This window comes from Bos indicus x Bos taurus, chromosome 15, assembly GCF_003369695.1.
Source record: "Bos indicus x Bos taurus breed Angus x Brahman F1 hybrid chromosome 15, Bos_hybrid_MaternalHap_v2.0, whole genome shotgun sequence".
In the NCBI taxonomy this organism is placed as follows: domain Eukaryota; kingdom Metazoa; phylum Chordata; class Mammalia; order Artiodactyla; family Bovidae; genus Bos; species Bos indicus x Bos taurus.
In genome coordinates this window covers 61825901-61843904 of record NC_040090.1, presented here as the reverse complement: position 1 = coordinate 61843904, position 18004 = coordinate 61825901, and the positions used below count along the sequence as shown (strand labels likewise).

The window sequence follows — 18004 nt, the reverse complement described above, 5'->3', positions numbered from 1 at the left end:
TGGAGAAATAAGTGTTCTGGTTGACTGACCGCTGTCACAAGGAGAGGGTCATAAATTGTCAGCAGGCCCCCCCTGGCCAGAAGATGATGTAACACCCCTAAGACCTCTGTATACATTTGTATGAAGCACCTGACTTTAATAAAAGTCAGGACTGCTGACCCCGTGTGACTTTTGTATAATATCTCCGTGTATAAAAACAGACCCTGGAAAAATAAAAAATGGGATCAGTTCCTCGAAAGACTGGTCTCCCCATGTCATTCTTTTTCTCACCTTCTGGCTGAATCCCCATCTGGAACGTGGAGGCTCGTCAAGGCCACTAATTATGCCTGGGCTTCTAAGATCTGACTGGGGAGGCCTTAGTGTCTCCTCTCCTTCGGAAGAATGGGAGGATGCCTGCGGCCTACGTAGCTGACGTAAATTCCTTGCCTTGGAATTTTATTAGCTTTCCACGTAAACCAAGCTACTCAGCCTCTTTTCTCCACTGAATTTTCCTACTGAGCTATCCTCATTCTATTACTCTTTATATCTCTAATTAATATTTAATTAAAGCCAGTGTATTCGCTGATGCCATCTCTGCTTCAAATTTCCCTGGATCCACCGGGGCTGGACCCCAGCAACTATAGATTTAAGAAAACTGGAGATACCTAAGGAACATTTCATGCAAAGAAAGGCACAATAAAGGATAAAAATGGTAAGGATCTAACAGAAGCAGAAGAGATTAAGAAAAGGTGGCATAATACACAGCAGAGCTCTACAAAAAAGCTTTTAATGACCCAGATACCCACAATGGTGTGGTCACTCACCTAGAGCCAGACATCCTGGAGTGTGAAGTCAAGTGTGCCTTAGGAAGCATTACTCGAACAAAGCTAGTGGAGGTGATGGAATTCCAGCTGAGTGATTTCAAATCCTCAAAGATGATGTTGTTAAAGTGCTGCACTCATTATGCCAGCAAATTTGAAAAACTCAGCAGTGGCTACAGGACTGGAAAAGGTCAGTTTTCATTCCAATCCCAAAGAAAGGCAATGCCAAAGAATGTTCAAACTACCGCACAATTGCACTCATTTCACATGCCAGCAAGATTACGCTCAAAATCCTTCAAGCTAGGCTTCAGCAGTACGTGAACCAAGAAATTCCAGATGTACAAGCTGGATAGAAAAGGCAGAGGAATCAGAGACCAGATTGCCAACATTTGTTGGATCCTAGGAAAAGCAAGAGTTTCAGAAAAACATCTACTTCTGTTTCATTGACTATACTGAAGTCTTTGACTGTGTGGATCACAACAAATTGTGGAATATTGTTAATAAGATGGGAATACAAGATCACATAACCTGCCTCTTGAGAAACCTGTAAGCAGGACAAGAAGCAACAGTTAGAGCTGTACATGGAACAATGGACTGGGTTGAAATTGAAAAGGAGTACGTCAAGGGTGTATATTGTCACCCTGCTTATCTAACTTATATGCAGAGTACATCATGTGAGATGCCAGACTGGATGGATCACAAGCTGGGATCAAGTTTGCTGGGAGAAATATCAACAGCCTCAGATATGCAGATGATACCACCCTTATGGCAGAAAGTGAAGAGGAATTAAAGAACCTCTTGATGAAGACAAAAGAAGAGAGTGAAAAAGCTGGCTTAAAATTCAATTGAAAAAAGGAAAATCATGGTATCTGGTCTTATCACTTCATGGCAAATAGATGGGGAAAATGTGAAAACTCTGATTTCATTTTCTTGGGCTCCAAAATCAATGTGGATGGTGACTGCAGCCAGGAAATTAAAAGAGGTTTGCTCCTTGGAAGAAGCTATGACAAACCTAGACAGTGTGTTAAAAAGCAGAGCCATCACTTTGCAGACAAAGATCTGAATAGTCAAAGCTATGGTTTTTCCAGTAGTCATATATGAATGTGAGATTTGGAGCACAAAGAAAGCTGAGCACAGAAGAATTGATGCTTTCGAACTATGGTGTTGGAGAATACTCTTGAGAGTCCCTTAGACTGCAAGGAGATCAAACCAGTCAATCCTAAAGGAAATCAGTCCTGAATATTCATTGGAAGGACTCATACTGAAGCTGAAGCTCCCATACTTTGGCCATGTGATACAAAGAAGTGACTCATTGGAAAAGACCCTGATGCTGGGAAAGATTGAAGGCAGGAGGAGAAGGGGATGACAGGAGAAGGGATGAGATGGTTGGATGGCATCACTGACTCAATGGACATGAGTTTGAGCAAGCTCCAGGAGTTGGCGATGGACAAGGAAGCCTGGCATGCTGCAGTCCATGGGGTCGCAAATAGTCGGGCATGACTGAGCGACTGAACTTAATATCATATATACTGATAAAGTATTGATTGATTTCTCTCTAAGATTGAGAATAAGGCAAATATGCTGTTTCTCATCACTTCTATTCAACATTTTACTGAGGTTCTAACCATATGGTAAAATAAGGAAAAGAAATAATCCAAATAGATTGGAAAGAAAGAAGTAAAACATCTGCTCAAAGGTCCTCTGGTGATTTTTAAAAATTTATTTTTAATTGAGAGATAATTGCTTTTCAATGTTGTGTTGGTTTTTCCTGTAGAACAATGTGAATCAGCTATGGTAATTTCTTTCTACTTAAGCTTCACCCTCTTGCTTGCTCCAGTCTGGTGCCCTGTGTCACGTTGCTTCAGCCCACTTCTGATTTCCTCAGTAACTGCAGTGGACAGTGCCATGCTAGCTCATACTAACAATATTATCTTGAGTGTGCTGTGTATCTTTTCACTTTCTGCCACACATAAATCTGCCTGGCCAAGCACTGCTAAGAAGTGTGGGGATTAACACCCCCAGGGGCAACCTTCGATTAATGGGTATCTGGAGCTTATGGGTAGATACCCTTGCCTCCCTCCCTCCAGGGAGATGATTTTGGGAGGCCTTTTGTATGCTTCTCATGTGGTTCTGGACAAGTCAGGCCCATGGTGAGAACCTTGATAACATACCTTATATTAGCTTGCACATTCCCTTTCTCATACTAGTTTTCTCATTCTTGCTCCCTGGGATTACATCCCAGATAAATTACTTGCACAAAAGTCCTTGCAGTAGACTCTGTTTTGTGGGAAGGCAGGAAACTCAAGCTAGAACTCTCATTGTGCTCTCCCTCTCAGAGCCTCCTCTTTCCTTATGCAGAACCATCCCTTACGTCAAGACTCAGTTCAAGCTATCCCTTTGTATGTCCAAGATTTAAAGTGAAGCTTTGAAAGATTATTGAAAAGGTATAGCAGATTCTGTCTAGATCAAGGGGCAGGGACTTTTTAGTTTTTCCGCGCACATTTTTATAGAAAGGAAAACTAAGGACCTATGCCAAAATGTCAGAGATGGTTGTCTGAAGATGGAAGCAATGGGCACGTTGAATTTTCTTCTTTCTGTTACACAGTATTTTCTAAAATTTCTGTAACAAATATGTCTTAATTGTACAGTAAGGAAAAAATAATAAAAGTTAACATAAAAATTCAATCAAATGGAATTTTTTAAAAGTAATTTTATTAAGGCATAATTTACATACCATAAATTCACCAAATTTAAGGATACATTTCAAGGATTTTTAGAAAGTTTACCAAGTTGTGCAACCACTACCACATCCAGTTTTAGAACATTTTCTTCTCCCCAGTATGATTTTTCATATCTGTTTACAGTTAATCCCCATTACCCAGTTCAGTTCAGTTCAGTTCAGTCGCTCAGTCGTGTCCGACTCTTTGCGACCCCATGAATCACAGCACGCCAGGCCTCCCTGTCTATCACTAACTCCCGGAGTTCACCCAGACTCACGTCCATTGAGTCAGTGATGCCATCCAGCCATCTCATCCTCTGTCATCCCCTTCTCCTCCTGGCCCCAATCCCTCCCAGCATCAGAGTCTTTTCCAGTGAGTCAACTCTTCGCATGAGGTGGCCAAAGTACTGGAGTTTCAGCTTTAGCATCATTCCTTCTAAAGAAATCCCAGGGCTGATCTCCTTCAGAATGAACTGGTTGGATCTCCTTGCAGTCCAAGGGACTCTCAAGAGTCTTCTCCAACACCACAGTTCAAAAGCATCAATTCATCGGCGCTCAGCCTTCTTCACAGTCCAACTCTCACATCCGTACATGACCACAGGAAAAACCATAGCCTCGACTAGATGGACCTTTGTTGGCAAAGTAATGTCTCTGCTTTTGAATATGCTACCTAGGTTGGTCATAACTTTCCTTCCAAGGAGTAAGCGTCTTTTAATTTCATGGCTGCAGTCACCATCTGCAGTGATTTTGGAGCCCAGAAAAATAAAGTCTGACACTGTTTCCACTGTTTCCCCATCTATTTCCCTTGAAGTGATGGGACCAGATGCCATGATCTTCGTTTTCTGAATGTTGAGCTTTAAACCTACTTTTTCACTCTCCACTTTCACTTTCATCAAGAGGCTTTTTAGTTCCTCTTCACTTTCTGCCATAAGGGTGGTGTCATCTGCATATTTGAGGTTATTGATATTTCTCCCGGCAATCTTGATTCCAGCTTGTGCTTCTTCCAGTCCAGCGTTTCTCATGATGTACTCTGCATAGAAGTTAAATAAGCAGGGTGACAATATACAGCCTTGATGTACTCCTTTTCCTATTTGGAACCAGTCTGTTGTTCCATGTCCAGTTCTAACTGTTGCTTCCTGACCTGCATACAAATTTCTCAAGAGGCAGGTCAGGTGTTCTGGTATTCCCATTTCTTTCAGAATTTTCCACAGTTTCTTGTGATCCACACAGTCTAAAGGCTTTGGCATAGTCAATAAAGCAGAAATAGATGTTTTTCTGGAACTCTCTTGCTTTTTCCATGATCCAGTGGATATTGGCAATTTGATCTCTGGTTCCTCTGCCTTTTCTAAAACCAGCTTAAACATCAGGAAGTTCACGGTTCACATATTGCTGAAGCCTGGTTTGGAGAAATTTTGAGCATTACTTTACTAGCGTGTGAGATGAGTGCAATTGTGCAGTAGTTTGAGCATTCTTTGGCATTGCCTTTCTTTGGGATTGGAATGAAAACTGACCTTTTCCAGTCCTGTGGCCCCTGCTGACTTTTCCAAATTTGCTGGCATATTGAGTGCAGTATTTTCACAGCATCATCTTTCAGGATTTGAAATAGCTCAACTGGAATTCCATCAACTCCACTAGCTTTGTTCATAGTGATGCTTTCTAAGGCCCACTTGACTTCACATTCCAGGATGTCTGGCTCTAGGTCATTGATCACACCATCATGATTATCTGGGTCATGAAGATCTTTTTTGTACAGTTCTTCTGTGTATTCTTGCCATCTCTTAATATTTTCTGCTTCTGTTAGGTCCATACCATTTCTGTCCTTTATTGTGCCCATCTTTGCATGAAATGTTCCCTTGGTATCTCTCATTTTCTCTCATTTTCTTGAAGAGATCTCTAGTCTTTCCCATTCTGTTGTTTTCCTCTATTTCTGTGCATTGATCGCTGAAGAAGGCTTTCTTATCTCTTCTTGCTATTCTTTGGAACTCTGCATTCAGATGCTTATATTTTTCCTTTGCTCCTTTGCTTTTCGCTTCTCTTCTTTTCACAGCTATTTGTAAGGCCTCCCCAGACAGCCATTTTGCTTTTTTGCATTTCTTTTCCATGGGGATGATCTTGATCCCTGTCTCCTGTACAATGTCACGAACCTCAGTCCATAGTTCATCAGGCACTCTATCTATCAGATCTAGGCCCTTAAATCTATTTCTCACTTCCACTGTATAATCATTAGGGATTTGATTTAGGTCATACCTGAATGGTCTAGTGGTTTTCCCTACTTTCTTCAATTTAAGTGTGAATTAGGCAATTTCCACCCCACCTCTAGGCAAACATGATCCTACTTTTCTGTCATGACAGATTTGTCTTTTCTGGACATTGTATATAAATAGAATATCATACAATATGCAATCTTCTGTATTTGACTTTTTTAACGTAATATTTTTAAAGTTCATTCATGCTGTAGTATTTATCTGTATTTTATACTTTTTTATTAGTGTTGATATTTCAATATGGCCCTACCAAATTTTATTTATCTCTTCACTAGTTGGGGGACATTTGGGCTCTTTCAACTTTTTGCCTATTATGAATAATGCTGCTGTGAACATTAATGTATAACTCTTTGTGGAAACATATGTTTTATTTTCTTGAGTAGATATGTAGCAGTGAATTTCTGAGCCATATGAAAAAATTACACTTAACCTTATAAGAAATTGCAAAATTGCTTTCCAAAGTGACTCTACTACTTTATATTTCTGCCAGCAGTGTTTGAGAATTCCTGTTTCTTCAGATTTTTTTGTCAGCACTTGCTATTGTCTTTTTATTTATTTATTTTTTTACTAACTTAAGTATTTTGTTGTCATTCAGTTGCTCAGTCATATCTGACACTTTGCAACCCCATGGACTGCAGCATGCCAGGCTTCCATTAAATACAGTTAACTTAAAATACTTTATTAGCTTCAACTGGGCATATACCCAGAGAAAACCATAATTCAGAAAGACACATGTACCTCAGTGCTTATTGCAGCACTATTTACAATAGCCAGGACACGTCACTGTAACAACCTAGAGTGTTGTTATTACACGAAACAACCTAAATGTTCATCAACAGAGGAGCAGATAAAGAAGATGAGGTATATATATACAGTGGAATATTAGTTAGACATAAAAAGAAACGAAATAGGGTCATTTGTAGAGACACCTAAAGACTGTCATGCATAGTAAATCAGAAATAGAACACAAATATCATATATTAATGCATATATGTGAAATATGAAAAAATTGGTATAGATGATCTTATTTACAAAACAGAAATAGAGACACAGACATAGAGAACAAATAAATGTATGGATACCAAGGAGGAAAGAGGGAGTGAAATAAACTGGGAGACTGGGATTGACATATATACATCACTGATACTATGTATAAAATAGATACCTGATGAGAACCTACTATATAGCATAGGGAACTCTACTCAATGCTCCGTGGGGACTTAAATGGTAAGGAAATCCAAAGAAAAAGGATATATGTTGGCTGACTCACTTTGCTGTACAGTAGAAACTGACATACTGTAAAGCAATTATACGCCAATAAAATTTAAAAACTAAAAAATAAATACTTTTCAGAGCCCCCCAATATATTAATTTTACATGTTCAGTTCAGTTCAGTTGCTCAGTCATGTCCAACTCTTTGCGACCCCATGAATTGCAGCACACCAGGCCTTCCTGTCCATCACCAATTCGTGGAGTTCACTCAAACTCATGTCCCTCGAGTCGGTGATGCCATCCAGCCATCTCATCCTCTGTCGTCCCCTTCTCCTCCTGCCCCCAATCCCTCCCAGCATCAGGGTCTTTTCCAATGAGTCAACTCTTCGCATGAGGTGGCCAAAGTATTGGAGTTTCAGCCTCAGCATCAGTTCTTCCAATGAACACCCAGGGCTGATCTCCTTTAGAATGGACAGGTTGGATCTCCTTGCAGTCCAAGGGACTCTCAAGAGTCTTCTCCAACACGACATGTACAGCATAGTAATTAAGCATTTTTACAGATTATACTCTATTAAAAGTTATTATGAGATAATGGCTCTAATTCTCTGTGCTATATAATATGTCCTTGTTTTTTAGCTATTTTATACATAGTGCTTTATATCTCAGCCCTGTACCCCTAATTTGCCCCTCCTTCTTCTGTTGTTTTGATCATAGCCATTCTGGTGGATGTGAAGTGGTATCTTATTGGGTCTTAATTTGCATTTGCCTAATAACTAATACACCTTCCCTGGTGGCTAATAATGTTAGGCATCATTTCATGTGCTTATTAGTCATTTGTATATCTTCTTTGGAGAAATTTCTATTCAAATCTTATGCCCATTAAAAAAATTGGATTGTCTTTTTATTGAATTGAATATTTCCTTGTATTTTCTGGATACAAATTTTTTGCCATACATATGATTTACAAATATTTTCTCTGTGGCTTGCTTTTTTACTTTCTTAATGACATCTTTTGAATAAATTTTTTTTGAAAAAATTTAAAATTTGGAATAATAAAGAGTCACAGGACCTTGTAAAGATATTATCTAGAGGTCCCCTGCACCATTCATCCAGTTTAACTCCCAAATTTTGAATTTTGATAAAGTTCAATTTATTAAATTTTTTCTTTTACAGATCCTGCTTCTTGGGTTGTGTCTAAAAAAAACCTTTGCCTAAGTCAAAGTTCTTGACATTTTCTCCTGTTTTATTCTAAAAGTTTTACAACTTCAGTTTTTACATTAAAGTCTCTGATTTTGAATCAATTTCTGAATATAGTGAGAAGGGTCTAGTTCATCTCTTTGTTCATTTTGCATGTGGATATTTGTTGAAAACTCTCCTTTTCTATCAAATTGCTTTTGTCAAAAATTAATTGGCCATAAATATAGGGGTTTATTTCTGGACTCTCAAATGTGTTCCATTGATCTATATGTTTACCCGTGTGTCAATACCAACCTATTCTGATTACTGTAGCTCATATTAAATTTTAAGATTAACAAATGAAAGTTATCCAACTTTTTTATTTTTCGAAAAATTTTGGCTATTCCATGCTTTTGGATTTCCTGCTTTCCAGGTGGCTCAGTAGGTAAAGAATATGCCTGCAGTGCAGGAGACACAGGAGACATGGGTTTGATCCTGAGTTGAGAAAATCTCCTGGAGGAGGACAAGGCAATCCACTCCAGTATTCTTGCCTAGAGACTCCCATGGACAGAGGGTTCTGGGAGGCTAGTCCATAGGGTCACAGTCAGACACAACTGAAGTGACTTAGCACAAAGCACACACATACATTTTAGGTACAGGTTGTCAACTTCTGCAAAAAAACCTGCTGGAATTTTGGTGGTGATTGAGTCGAATCTAATGATCAATTTGGGGGAGAACTGCCATCTTAACAACACTGAGTCTTCCAAACAGTGAATGTGAAGTGTCTCATCTCTCCATTTAGAATGTATTTAATTTTTCTCAGCACTGTTTTGAAATTTTTGATGTTTAAGACTTGTACTTCTTTTGCTAACTTTATTTATATGTTATATTCTTTGTAATATCATTGTAAATGGAATTGCTTTCTTATTTTTGTATTCAGATTGTTCATTCTCATATATAAAAATAAAATTCATTTTTGTATACTAATCTTGTATTCTGTGACCTCGCTGAACTTGTTTATTAATTTTAACAGGGGTTTGTGTAAACACATGGGTATATATTCTAGGATCTTCTACATTTAGAATAATGTTGTCTGCAAATAACATTTCCTTCTTCCTTTCTAATCTGGATATGTTTTATTTCTTTTTCTTGTAATTTTATTGGCTTGAACCTCTAGCATGATGTTAAACAGAAGTTGCAACAGCTGAAATTCTTGCTTTTTTATTTACCATTAAAGTATGATATTAGCATTAGCTTTTCATAGATGCCATTTATCACATTGAAGAGGTTCTCTTCTCTTTCAAGTTTGTTGAGAACTTTTACTATGAACTAGATTTTGTAAGTGCTTTCCCTGCATTTATTCAGATGATTGTGGGTTTTTATCCTTTATCCTATTAATATGGTATATTACTTGATTTTAAAATATTAAACCATCTTTGCATTCCTGGATTGAATGATACTTCACCAGACTGCATAATTCTTTTTATATGTTGCCAGATTCAGGATCAATCTGACTTTTAAAGATATCCTGACTTTGAAAGGAATACAAAAATTAGTCAAGTGAAGTGGTTTCTTTATAAAACCTTTAAGGTTTTAATTACTTATTGAAAACTAGAAAATTCAAGTATCAGTTTTATTCATCATTAGGACCAATAACCCCAAAGTTTCAAAACATTTCTATTGAATATAATCTATTTTCCAGTTAACACTGTACAATGTGTTTTTAAACTATTCATTCTTCTTACACTATACAGATATTTTATTCACCTGGATGAGAGGAAGTCAATTTAATTTTTCAAAAGCTTATTATTAATTTTTCAGTGACATCTTTGAGATCATTATTCATTTTATCATTATAATTACATGTTCAAACTCATAATCTTTTTGAAAAGTAAAAACTCAGACATCTCAGACAGTTCAAACTATATCATTTTAATATCTAGTTCTGGTTTTGAACAGTGAACATTACAGATTTATCTCTATTATCATCCTGTTTTTTCAAAATGAGTTTGAAAAGGTCATTCTCTTTTTTACAAGCTAGAAAGTACCCTTTGTACAATGAAGACTCAAATTGTATCTTATCATCATGTCCTGGAACACTTCTTTGAAAGAATATGATGTCACTTTCTTCATTATCAATGTTATCAGGAGGATTCATTTCCTATAAAGAAAAAAATTGCTTAATTTTTTTAGGACATGACCGATTTCAATATGTACAGTTTATTTTGAAATATTGCACAGAACTAAAGAAGTTTATATTCTCAAGAATTAAGAAAAAAAAAAAATCTCTGAATGTAGGAATACTGATCTCCTCTCCCTCTGAATCTCTAATCTTCCATTCTTCTTGACCACTTTGGTTTTCCCCACTATGTAATGCGCATTTAGGCCCAGGCCTCTGTTTTTCCCAATATATCCATCAGATGATTTCCTTCTCTCCTTTTCCATTCAGTGGAGTCCATTATCTGCTCAAGATGAAGTGGAGTTCCAGCCAAGACCACAGCCTTTTCAGGCTAATATCAGTTCCTGTCTTCTTCAACCATTCACAACTGTAGACATTGATGACCTTCAGCCATGAGCCTAGGGTAGCTCCAGTTTGTGAACCAACTGTGGGAGAGACAGGAAGGAGCAGGAACCTCAGCTGCTTCCTTCAGTGGAGACAAGAACTGAAACCGGCTATAAATAGACCTGTTACTTGTTCCAGGTCTTGGTCAGCAACTTTTGGGGCTTCCCTGCCAAGCATTTCATTTCCATAGTAGTCCTGAATTTCTGTCCTGAAAGTAGTCTGTCTCTTGGCTGGCCCCTGCCCTGGGAGGTCAGATGCTGATTCCTATGTCTCAGTGGCAGAATGGAGTTTTCCAAAGAATGGCTAGATCCCTTGAAACTATAACCCTGCTGGTCACTTAACTGACAGTACTGCCTGTGGTTTTCCCATTTAGTGCATCATGCCTACTTTTCAGGATGGACTAGAAAATGTGAGGACCTTTTCAGGTTCTTTCCATGTTAATCCCAGAACCAGTAGAATATTTGAACTTTATTTTCACCCTCTGGTAGCAAAGATCTTCATGATCCTAACCAAGGACTGACAGAGACCTCCAAACCCAAAACAGCATCCCGGTATCCTCCTTAGATGCCTGAAAGGACCTGGATTTTCCCCCAAGACTTCTCAACTGGAATTTATAAATCGTATAAATCTTTATAAATCGAGCTTGATCTTTGTCCCTTATCAACAAGTGTGAATCTAATTTAATGACACTATAAACTAGTTCTCCCATTCTACTATTTGCCAAGCATTATTTTCATCTTCCTGACACTGTCCCCAGTCTCTCAGTAAGTGTCTACTTACATGTGAAAGTGAAGAGTTAGTTGCTCAGTCATGTCCGACTCTTTGTGATCCCATGAACTGTAGCCCACCAGGCTCCTCTGTCCATGGGATTTCCCAGGCAAGAATACTGGAGTGGGTAGCCATTCCCTTCTCCAGGGGATCTTCCCAACCCAGGGATTGAACCTGGGTCTCCTGCATTCCAGGCAGATTCTTGACCATGGGAAGTCCCCACTTACATATAGATCAGGCTTTTCTCAGTTTCTGATTCTGTCTCGCAGCTGAATTAGTTTTTCTCTATCCCAAATAGCTTGAGCTTGGCCATCTCCCTCCTTTCCCTTCTGATTTTGTTGCTAAGTAACAACATGCTGAATCCTCTCCACCCTGCCTGTCCACCTCCAGGCTTCTAAAGACATTACAGTAACTGAGCTTGGAAGGGAATGGCTAAGGGTTTTTTTTTTGGGGGGGGGGGGGGCGGGGGGGCTGTATTTGTTACAGATGCACTGATCTTACTTGGATTATATTTTAATGTGGCTTTTCCCTCTGTTCCAAGTTGCTCCTTTGCACGTCTGTGAAGGTCTTACTCTAACTTTCAGTGGGAACTGGGTGATCTTTATTGTAGTTTTTTATTGGCAAATCTCCACTCAGAAAGTCTTCATGACATGAGATTCACTTCTGAAATACTGCCAATATGTGAGCATCCCCTGGCTGCTCTCATTGGGAGGAAAGTTTTCTGAATCAACCCATATCTATAGTTGGTTGTTTATCTAATAATAATGGAAAAAATAGAGAAAAATGATGATGGAGAATAGAGAAAAAAGCAGTGGCCAAAAAGAATTTATATCTGGCTTTGAGATACATCATACCATTGCTTTACAATTGATCCTATTAATTTTGTTCACTTAGATTAACATTAAAAATAATATATATCAACTGAATGTTATGTTGCAAGGTTATAGCAAGACTTAGGCTAAGCAGTAGGAACAAAATGATTAGGGGTTAAAATATTATCATCATAGTTTACACAGTAGAGGGTTTACAGAGGAACTATTAACTTCATTCCTTGTAGCAGGACTTATTCTGGAAAATCACATGCAGTTCTTAAAATAAAATAATTCATAAATTATTCTGTGTTATTGTTAATCTATAGGTTGATTATTCAGAAGACCTGGATTAGGAAACAAGTGTTGAAGACCCTCTTTCCCTATGGCAAACTCTGAAAAACTATGATGTTACTACAGTAGGTTAAAGAGCTTAACAATTTTCAGTAACTATTTCAATGGTTCTCTACTTCTTGCTATTCTTGTCCAGACAAAAGGTTGGACTGGGGATATTCGGGCTTTCTAATTTTGCACATAAATATGACTAAAACAAATTAAGGCTCAGTCTTACCTTAAAGGAAACAATTTTGTTCTCACAGGAGAGAGTAGACATTTTCTTACACTGCACAGAGATGGTTACGGCCAGACCTCTAGTGAGGCTGTCCTTATACATATATATGATAAATATGGTCTGGGGTGCATTATCTGAAACAAACATTAATTAATGAGAACATTAGTTAGAAGAATTTTTGCAAATAAGTATTTAGGGGAGTTAGTCAAAAGATAATCCTTAATAGGCTCATTTCCAATCCCATACTCTGAGATTCAGCCACTTAGCAGGAGACTATATACAGTGATTCATACATTCTTTAAAACATATTTAAGTATGTATTATAATACAAATACAGCAGCTTTTAAAGTGTGTTAGAAATATTCTGAATTTTAAAAAATTGTCTTTAACTTTTAAACACTAAATAGAATATTAAAGCTCTATCTGTTAAGATAAAAATTCAGCATTTTTCAAGAGTGCACCATTCACTTTTCCAACTCTGCCTAAAGGCTCATATTTGAAATTCATACCCTGGAAGGCACAGTAAAGTTACACATTTTCTAAGGCACTCTAAATTTCTGGTGGAAGACAGACTTACTTGAAGTGCTTATATATTTATATTTAATGTTTAGTTTTGAAAATGTTATCAGCAGGTTCAGCTATCACCAGCAGGTATTAAGGATCCATCTCAATGGAGATCACATACAGTTAATGCTATTACAGTGAAGGGATTGATGATCCAAGGATAGGTTCAAACAGCATGACCCCTAGCACTGTCTTTATTGCATCATTTTTTCAGGCCAACTAAAAAATATGGATTCCCTATAAGTTTCTTGTCAGTGATATTAACCACTATGACTTTTCATGTAAGCTACTGTCTATCACAGAAAATGTAAGCAGTTAAATGGAATAAGAAGAAGTAGCTTGTTATTTCCATATTTACAAATGTATATTAAAAATACCTGAACAGTCAGAATCAGGCATATCCTCAAAGACAGGTTGATTTCCCTGGTTAATGAAGAGAACTTGGTCATTCAAATTTCGTATGATTGAGAGCTTAGGTTCAAGTTTGCCAAAGTGATCTGATTCCAGGTCTTCTAAAATGCACATGAAATCATATTAAAAATTTTTTTTCCCAAATTTACAAATAGGCATACTACACATTCAAGTTTTTAATAAAAATCACAATTTTCTGTATTAGAAGCTAAGATAAAATTGTACAGTGTTTTTAAATGGACTTCCAGGGGCACCTTGATTCATGTTATCACTCAGAACCACTCTATTTTTTAAATCTTCAAATATCCTGCTTTTGACCACAATCTCCTATCTTTTTAGTCTCCTTAATACTTTTCTTTCACTTTGTCTAGTTTTCCTGACTCTTGGTTTTCTTCCTGTCTTTCCTTCCTTCTCTATGCAGCCTGGACCTCATGATTCATCATTTATACCCTTTTGACACTGTCTTAAATCCCAAACTCATTTGTCTTTCCACTGCAGAACTCTAAACCTGCTGCTGAATGCACTGCTGGTAATCAGTCATACAAATGTACAAATTGGTGCTATAACGAACCTTCTTTTCTGGTTCAGCATTTCTTCTATAGTCCATAGCTGCAATTTCAAGCCTTCTTTATTCTCCTCAGGATCTCTACACCATCGTCTCTGCTTTCACTTTCAGCAAATGATTTCCTGCTACTTCACTTACAAACTTAACTAAGGCATCACCTCTTATTTCCTCTACCCTTCTCGTCCCAAGGGATATGTGAAAAGGGGGCCTCTTCTGGTATCGAAGGCTAAATTCATCTGTGTGTAACATGTACTTTCAATGAGTCAATCATTCCCTCTCTTCCATCAACCCAGCAATTTTACTTCCTGGATTTTATCCTGAGGAAATAGCAGACAAACGTGTAAATATTTCTCTGTAAGAATGTTTATGGGATGACTTTGTTTTTTAATTTTTTATTTATTTGGCCATGCAGGATCTTCGTCGTGGGAATTCTTAGTTGCAGCATGCGGGATCTAGTTCCCTGACCAGGGATTGAACCCAGGCCCCCTGCATTGGCAGCGTGGAGCTTAGCCACTGGACCACCAGGGAAGTCCCTATGGGATGACTTTAGTAATAGAAACAAACTGGACACAACTTAAATGTTCATCAGTCGGGAATTGATTAAATAGATTTTGATATTTCCTTAATATGAATTATCATGAATTTAGTATAATTATAATTTAAAATAATCATTAATTGCCATGGAAAGATGTCTATGTATATTATATTAGAAAAAGAAGTTTAAGTATGGTATTTTATTAATATAGATGTATAAAATATCAAAATAATAGCAATGAATATTTTGAGGTTATTTTCATGTTTTAATTTTTCTTAATTTTCTTATAATCATTGCCTAAGTTATTTATTATAAACAAATTATTTTTATAATCAGAACAACATAAAGCTTTTCATTTTGAGATTTAAAGCACCTCCATCAACAGAATCCCACTCTAAAGCCTGTCTTGTTTCTTTCCTCCTTGTAGTAGCTGAGCTTCTGGTAAGAATTGTATGTATCATTTCCTTACTTTTCATTCACAATTCTACTCATTGCAAGCTTCTACTCACTGGCTCCATCTTTCCATCAAACTGCTTTCACCAAGATCACCAAACTCCCTGTTGCTAATTATAATAGATGCTTTCTGGCTCTTGATTTTCAAGGCTGCAAAATTCAACACAGTGCCTATTATCTCCATCTTGAAATGCTCTCCTGGGGTTCCGTGGCATTCTCTGTTTTTCTTCTTCCTCTTTGGCTACTCTGCTCTATTCTTTATTAGCTTCTCTTTCTATTGAATCCTTTAAATATAGGTATTCCTCAGAGTTTAGTCCATGACTTTTACTTTCTCATGTTACGCATTTCCTCCAATTTGTCATTGTTACTCTTATAGCTCCAGATAACATTTCTATATGTCTCTCACATCATGTGCAGCCCAAACTTTTTATCCTGAGTTTAGAACCACATGTCCAAAAATCTACTGGACATCTCCACTAGGAAGTCATACAGATAAGATCATCATTCACCATCACTAAATCTATTATCTGTCTTCCTCTTTGCCTCTCAAACCTCTCCACCTTGCTCTTCCTCCTGTTTCCTATTTCACTGACTAGTACAAATTGCCTATGTGAAAAAACATAGGCATCATCTTTTCTTTCTTTCCATCCCTTTCAAAATCCATGTCCTATTGATTTTTCCACGTTTGTTTTTAATCCATTCAGAGCTCTTCAATGGCACTCCACTGTGCCTATCTGAATTCATGTCACCATCATTTCTTAAAGGGACTACAGTAATAGCCTCTTAATTGGCAGCCCCCTTTTATTGTCCACACGACAATTCTTTACAGAATAGAAGCTGAAGGAATTAAAATTCAATCTTAACTAAAGTTAACATTCAGAGAGATGATCATGTTATCTTTCAATTTTAATGAATGACATGGTCACCTTGAATAAAGTTTATATTTTCCATATTTCCCTTGCTGTTTGTGCCATATGACTAAATTTGAGTCTATGGAATATGAGTGGACTTAATGTTTACAACTTCTAAATAGAGCCTTTCTTTGAAAAGAGTAGACCTGTCTTCCTCTTATTTTGAACACTTTCTTGCTAGCTGGGATATAGATTCGGGAAGTGTGATGAAGATTTTCAAGTATGTAGATGACTTCAACAACTAGGGGATGATGGAAGAGAAAAAGAAAAAGTTTAGATTCCAATATCATCAGGCTGTATCCAGTCATAATAATACTGAACTGCTGCCTACTTGGCTTTATATTCAAGTTTTTTTTTTTTTTTTTTAAATCTTATCCAGTTACTATATTTTGGGATCTCTTTGTTACAGAGAACTAATCTGTATCCTACATCATACATATTGTGCTTAATGAATCCCCAAAACCCAAACATAAGGTTGAGATTCCATATATCAGAATAAGAGAAACTTATGGATCTGCATCCTATTTTTCATTCCTCTCTCATTATTTTCCTACTGCCGCTCTATTCCCATTCTGAATAACTCGAGTCCTTATACATGCCACGCTTTCTTTTGCATCTGATATTTGCATGTGTTCATCTCTCTGCCCAGAATACCTTCTCTTGGCTAACCCCTATTGACTTTTCAATTCTGTTCCTCCTTCAAAATGCCCTCCCAGAATCAACTAGACCAAGTTAGGTGCCCTTCTAGGTGCTCCCATGGCATCCCCGGCCTTTGTAACACTCCACATTCCAATTGCCTTCCTAATGTGCCTGCTTCTCCCATTAGAACTGTGTTTTGCTCACCATTGTATCGGAGTGCTTAACATAGCACCAGAGATACAGACGCCAGTACTTGCTGAATCAAGTAAAAAGGTGTAGAGCAATCTTTCAGAAACATGAGGAGCTATATGACAATAGTATCTCAATAAATCTGGAGAAAGAAACCTGAAGGAATAGCATTTTTCAAAAGTTCCTGTTTTCTATTTTTGGTCTAGCAGGGATCACATTAAGAATGGGGAAAGTGCTATTTTTAAGGAAAAGTATGAGAAACTGGTGACCTTGAATAATTTGGGGGTCTGTTAGAAGATCATAGGCTTTATATGGGTATGAAGCTCTCTGAATGCCAGAGGGACAAGGGTTGGGGACATTCACTTCTTAGGAAGATGTACTGACTTAGCCTCACTGGTCTGTCTGCTCTACCTTCCCCCTTCTCCACTACTTCCAGAATTGCCTGCACCCTGGGAGCCTGCCAGGCTTCTTTCCAGACCATTCTGAGGGGGAGGGTTAAAGAAGGAAGATGTTCCTGATTTTAGGCAACAATTCTCATTCTTCAGTACCCTGTTCCTATATACACCAGAGAACCCATGACTTTCTGCTAATCTCAGGATCTGTGTAACAGGCAAGGTCTATTTTGGAGATTCTAATAGCTGAGAATTTCCTAAGCTGGGAGAAACATATTTTGTTGGAAATTCTTTTTTGTATCCCTTATAGTTGTCTTTATTCCGAGGCAGTGCTAGTGAGTCCACATTCCTTTGAGGGAATATTAGCTTCTCAAATAGACTGGTATCAGTTTCTATCAGCTGAGAATGGTATTATGGATGTTTACTCAAGTAGCTATTTATTTTGCAAAGAAAGAGAAATAAA

The 18004-nt window shown here is 37.6% G+C and overlaps 1 protein-coding gene across 2 annotated transcripts in view; it reads right to left on the bottom strand.

Moving 5' to 3' along the window:
- Window positions 1–10082: 10082 nt before the first annotated feature.
- The window catches only part of IL18 (interleukin 18), a 25615-nt gene continuing 17693 nt past the window's right edge, over window positions 10083–18004 (bottom strand). Inside the window, exons 4-6 of one of the 2 annotated variants that reach the window (XM_027563756.1) lie at window positions 13824–13958; window positions 12883–13016; window positions 10083–10332 (exon numbers count right to left, since the gene is read on the bottom strand). In XM_027563756.1, coding sequence (XP_027419557.1) covers window positions 10111–10332; window positions 12883–13016; window positions 13824–13958 — 491 coding nt within the window. In that variant the 3' untranslated portion in view covers window positions 10083–10110. The remainder of the gene's footprint in view (window positions 10333–12882; window positions 13017–13823; window positions 13959–18004) is intronic. The other variant, XM_027563757.1, reaches the window with a different exon arrangement.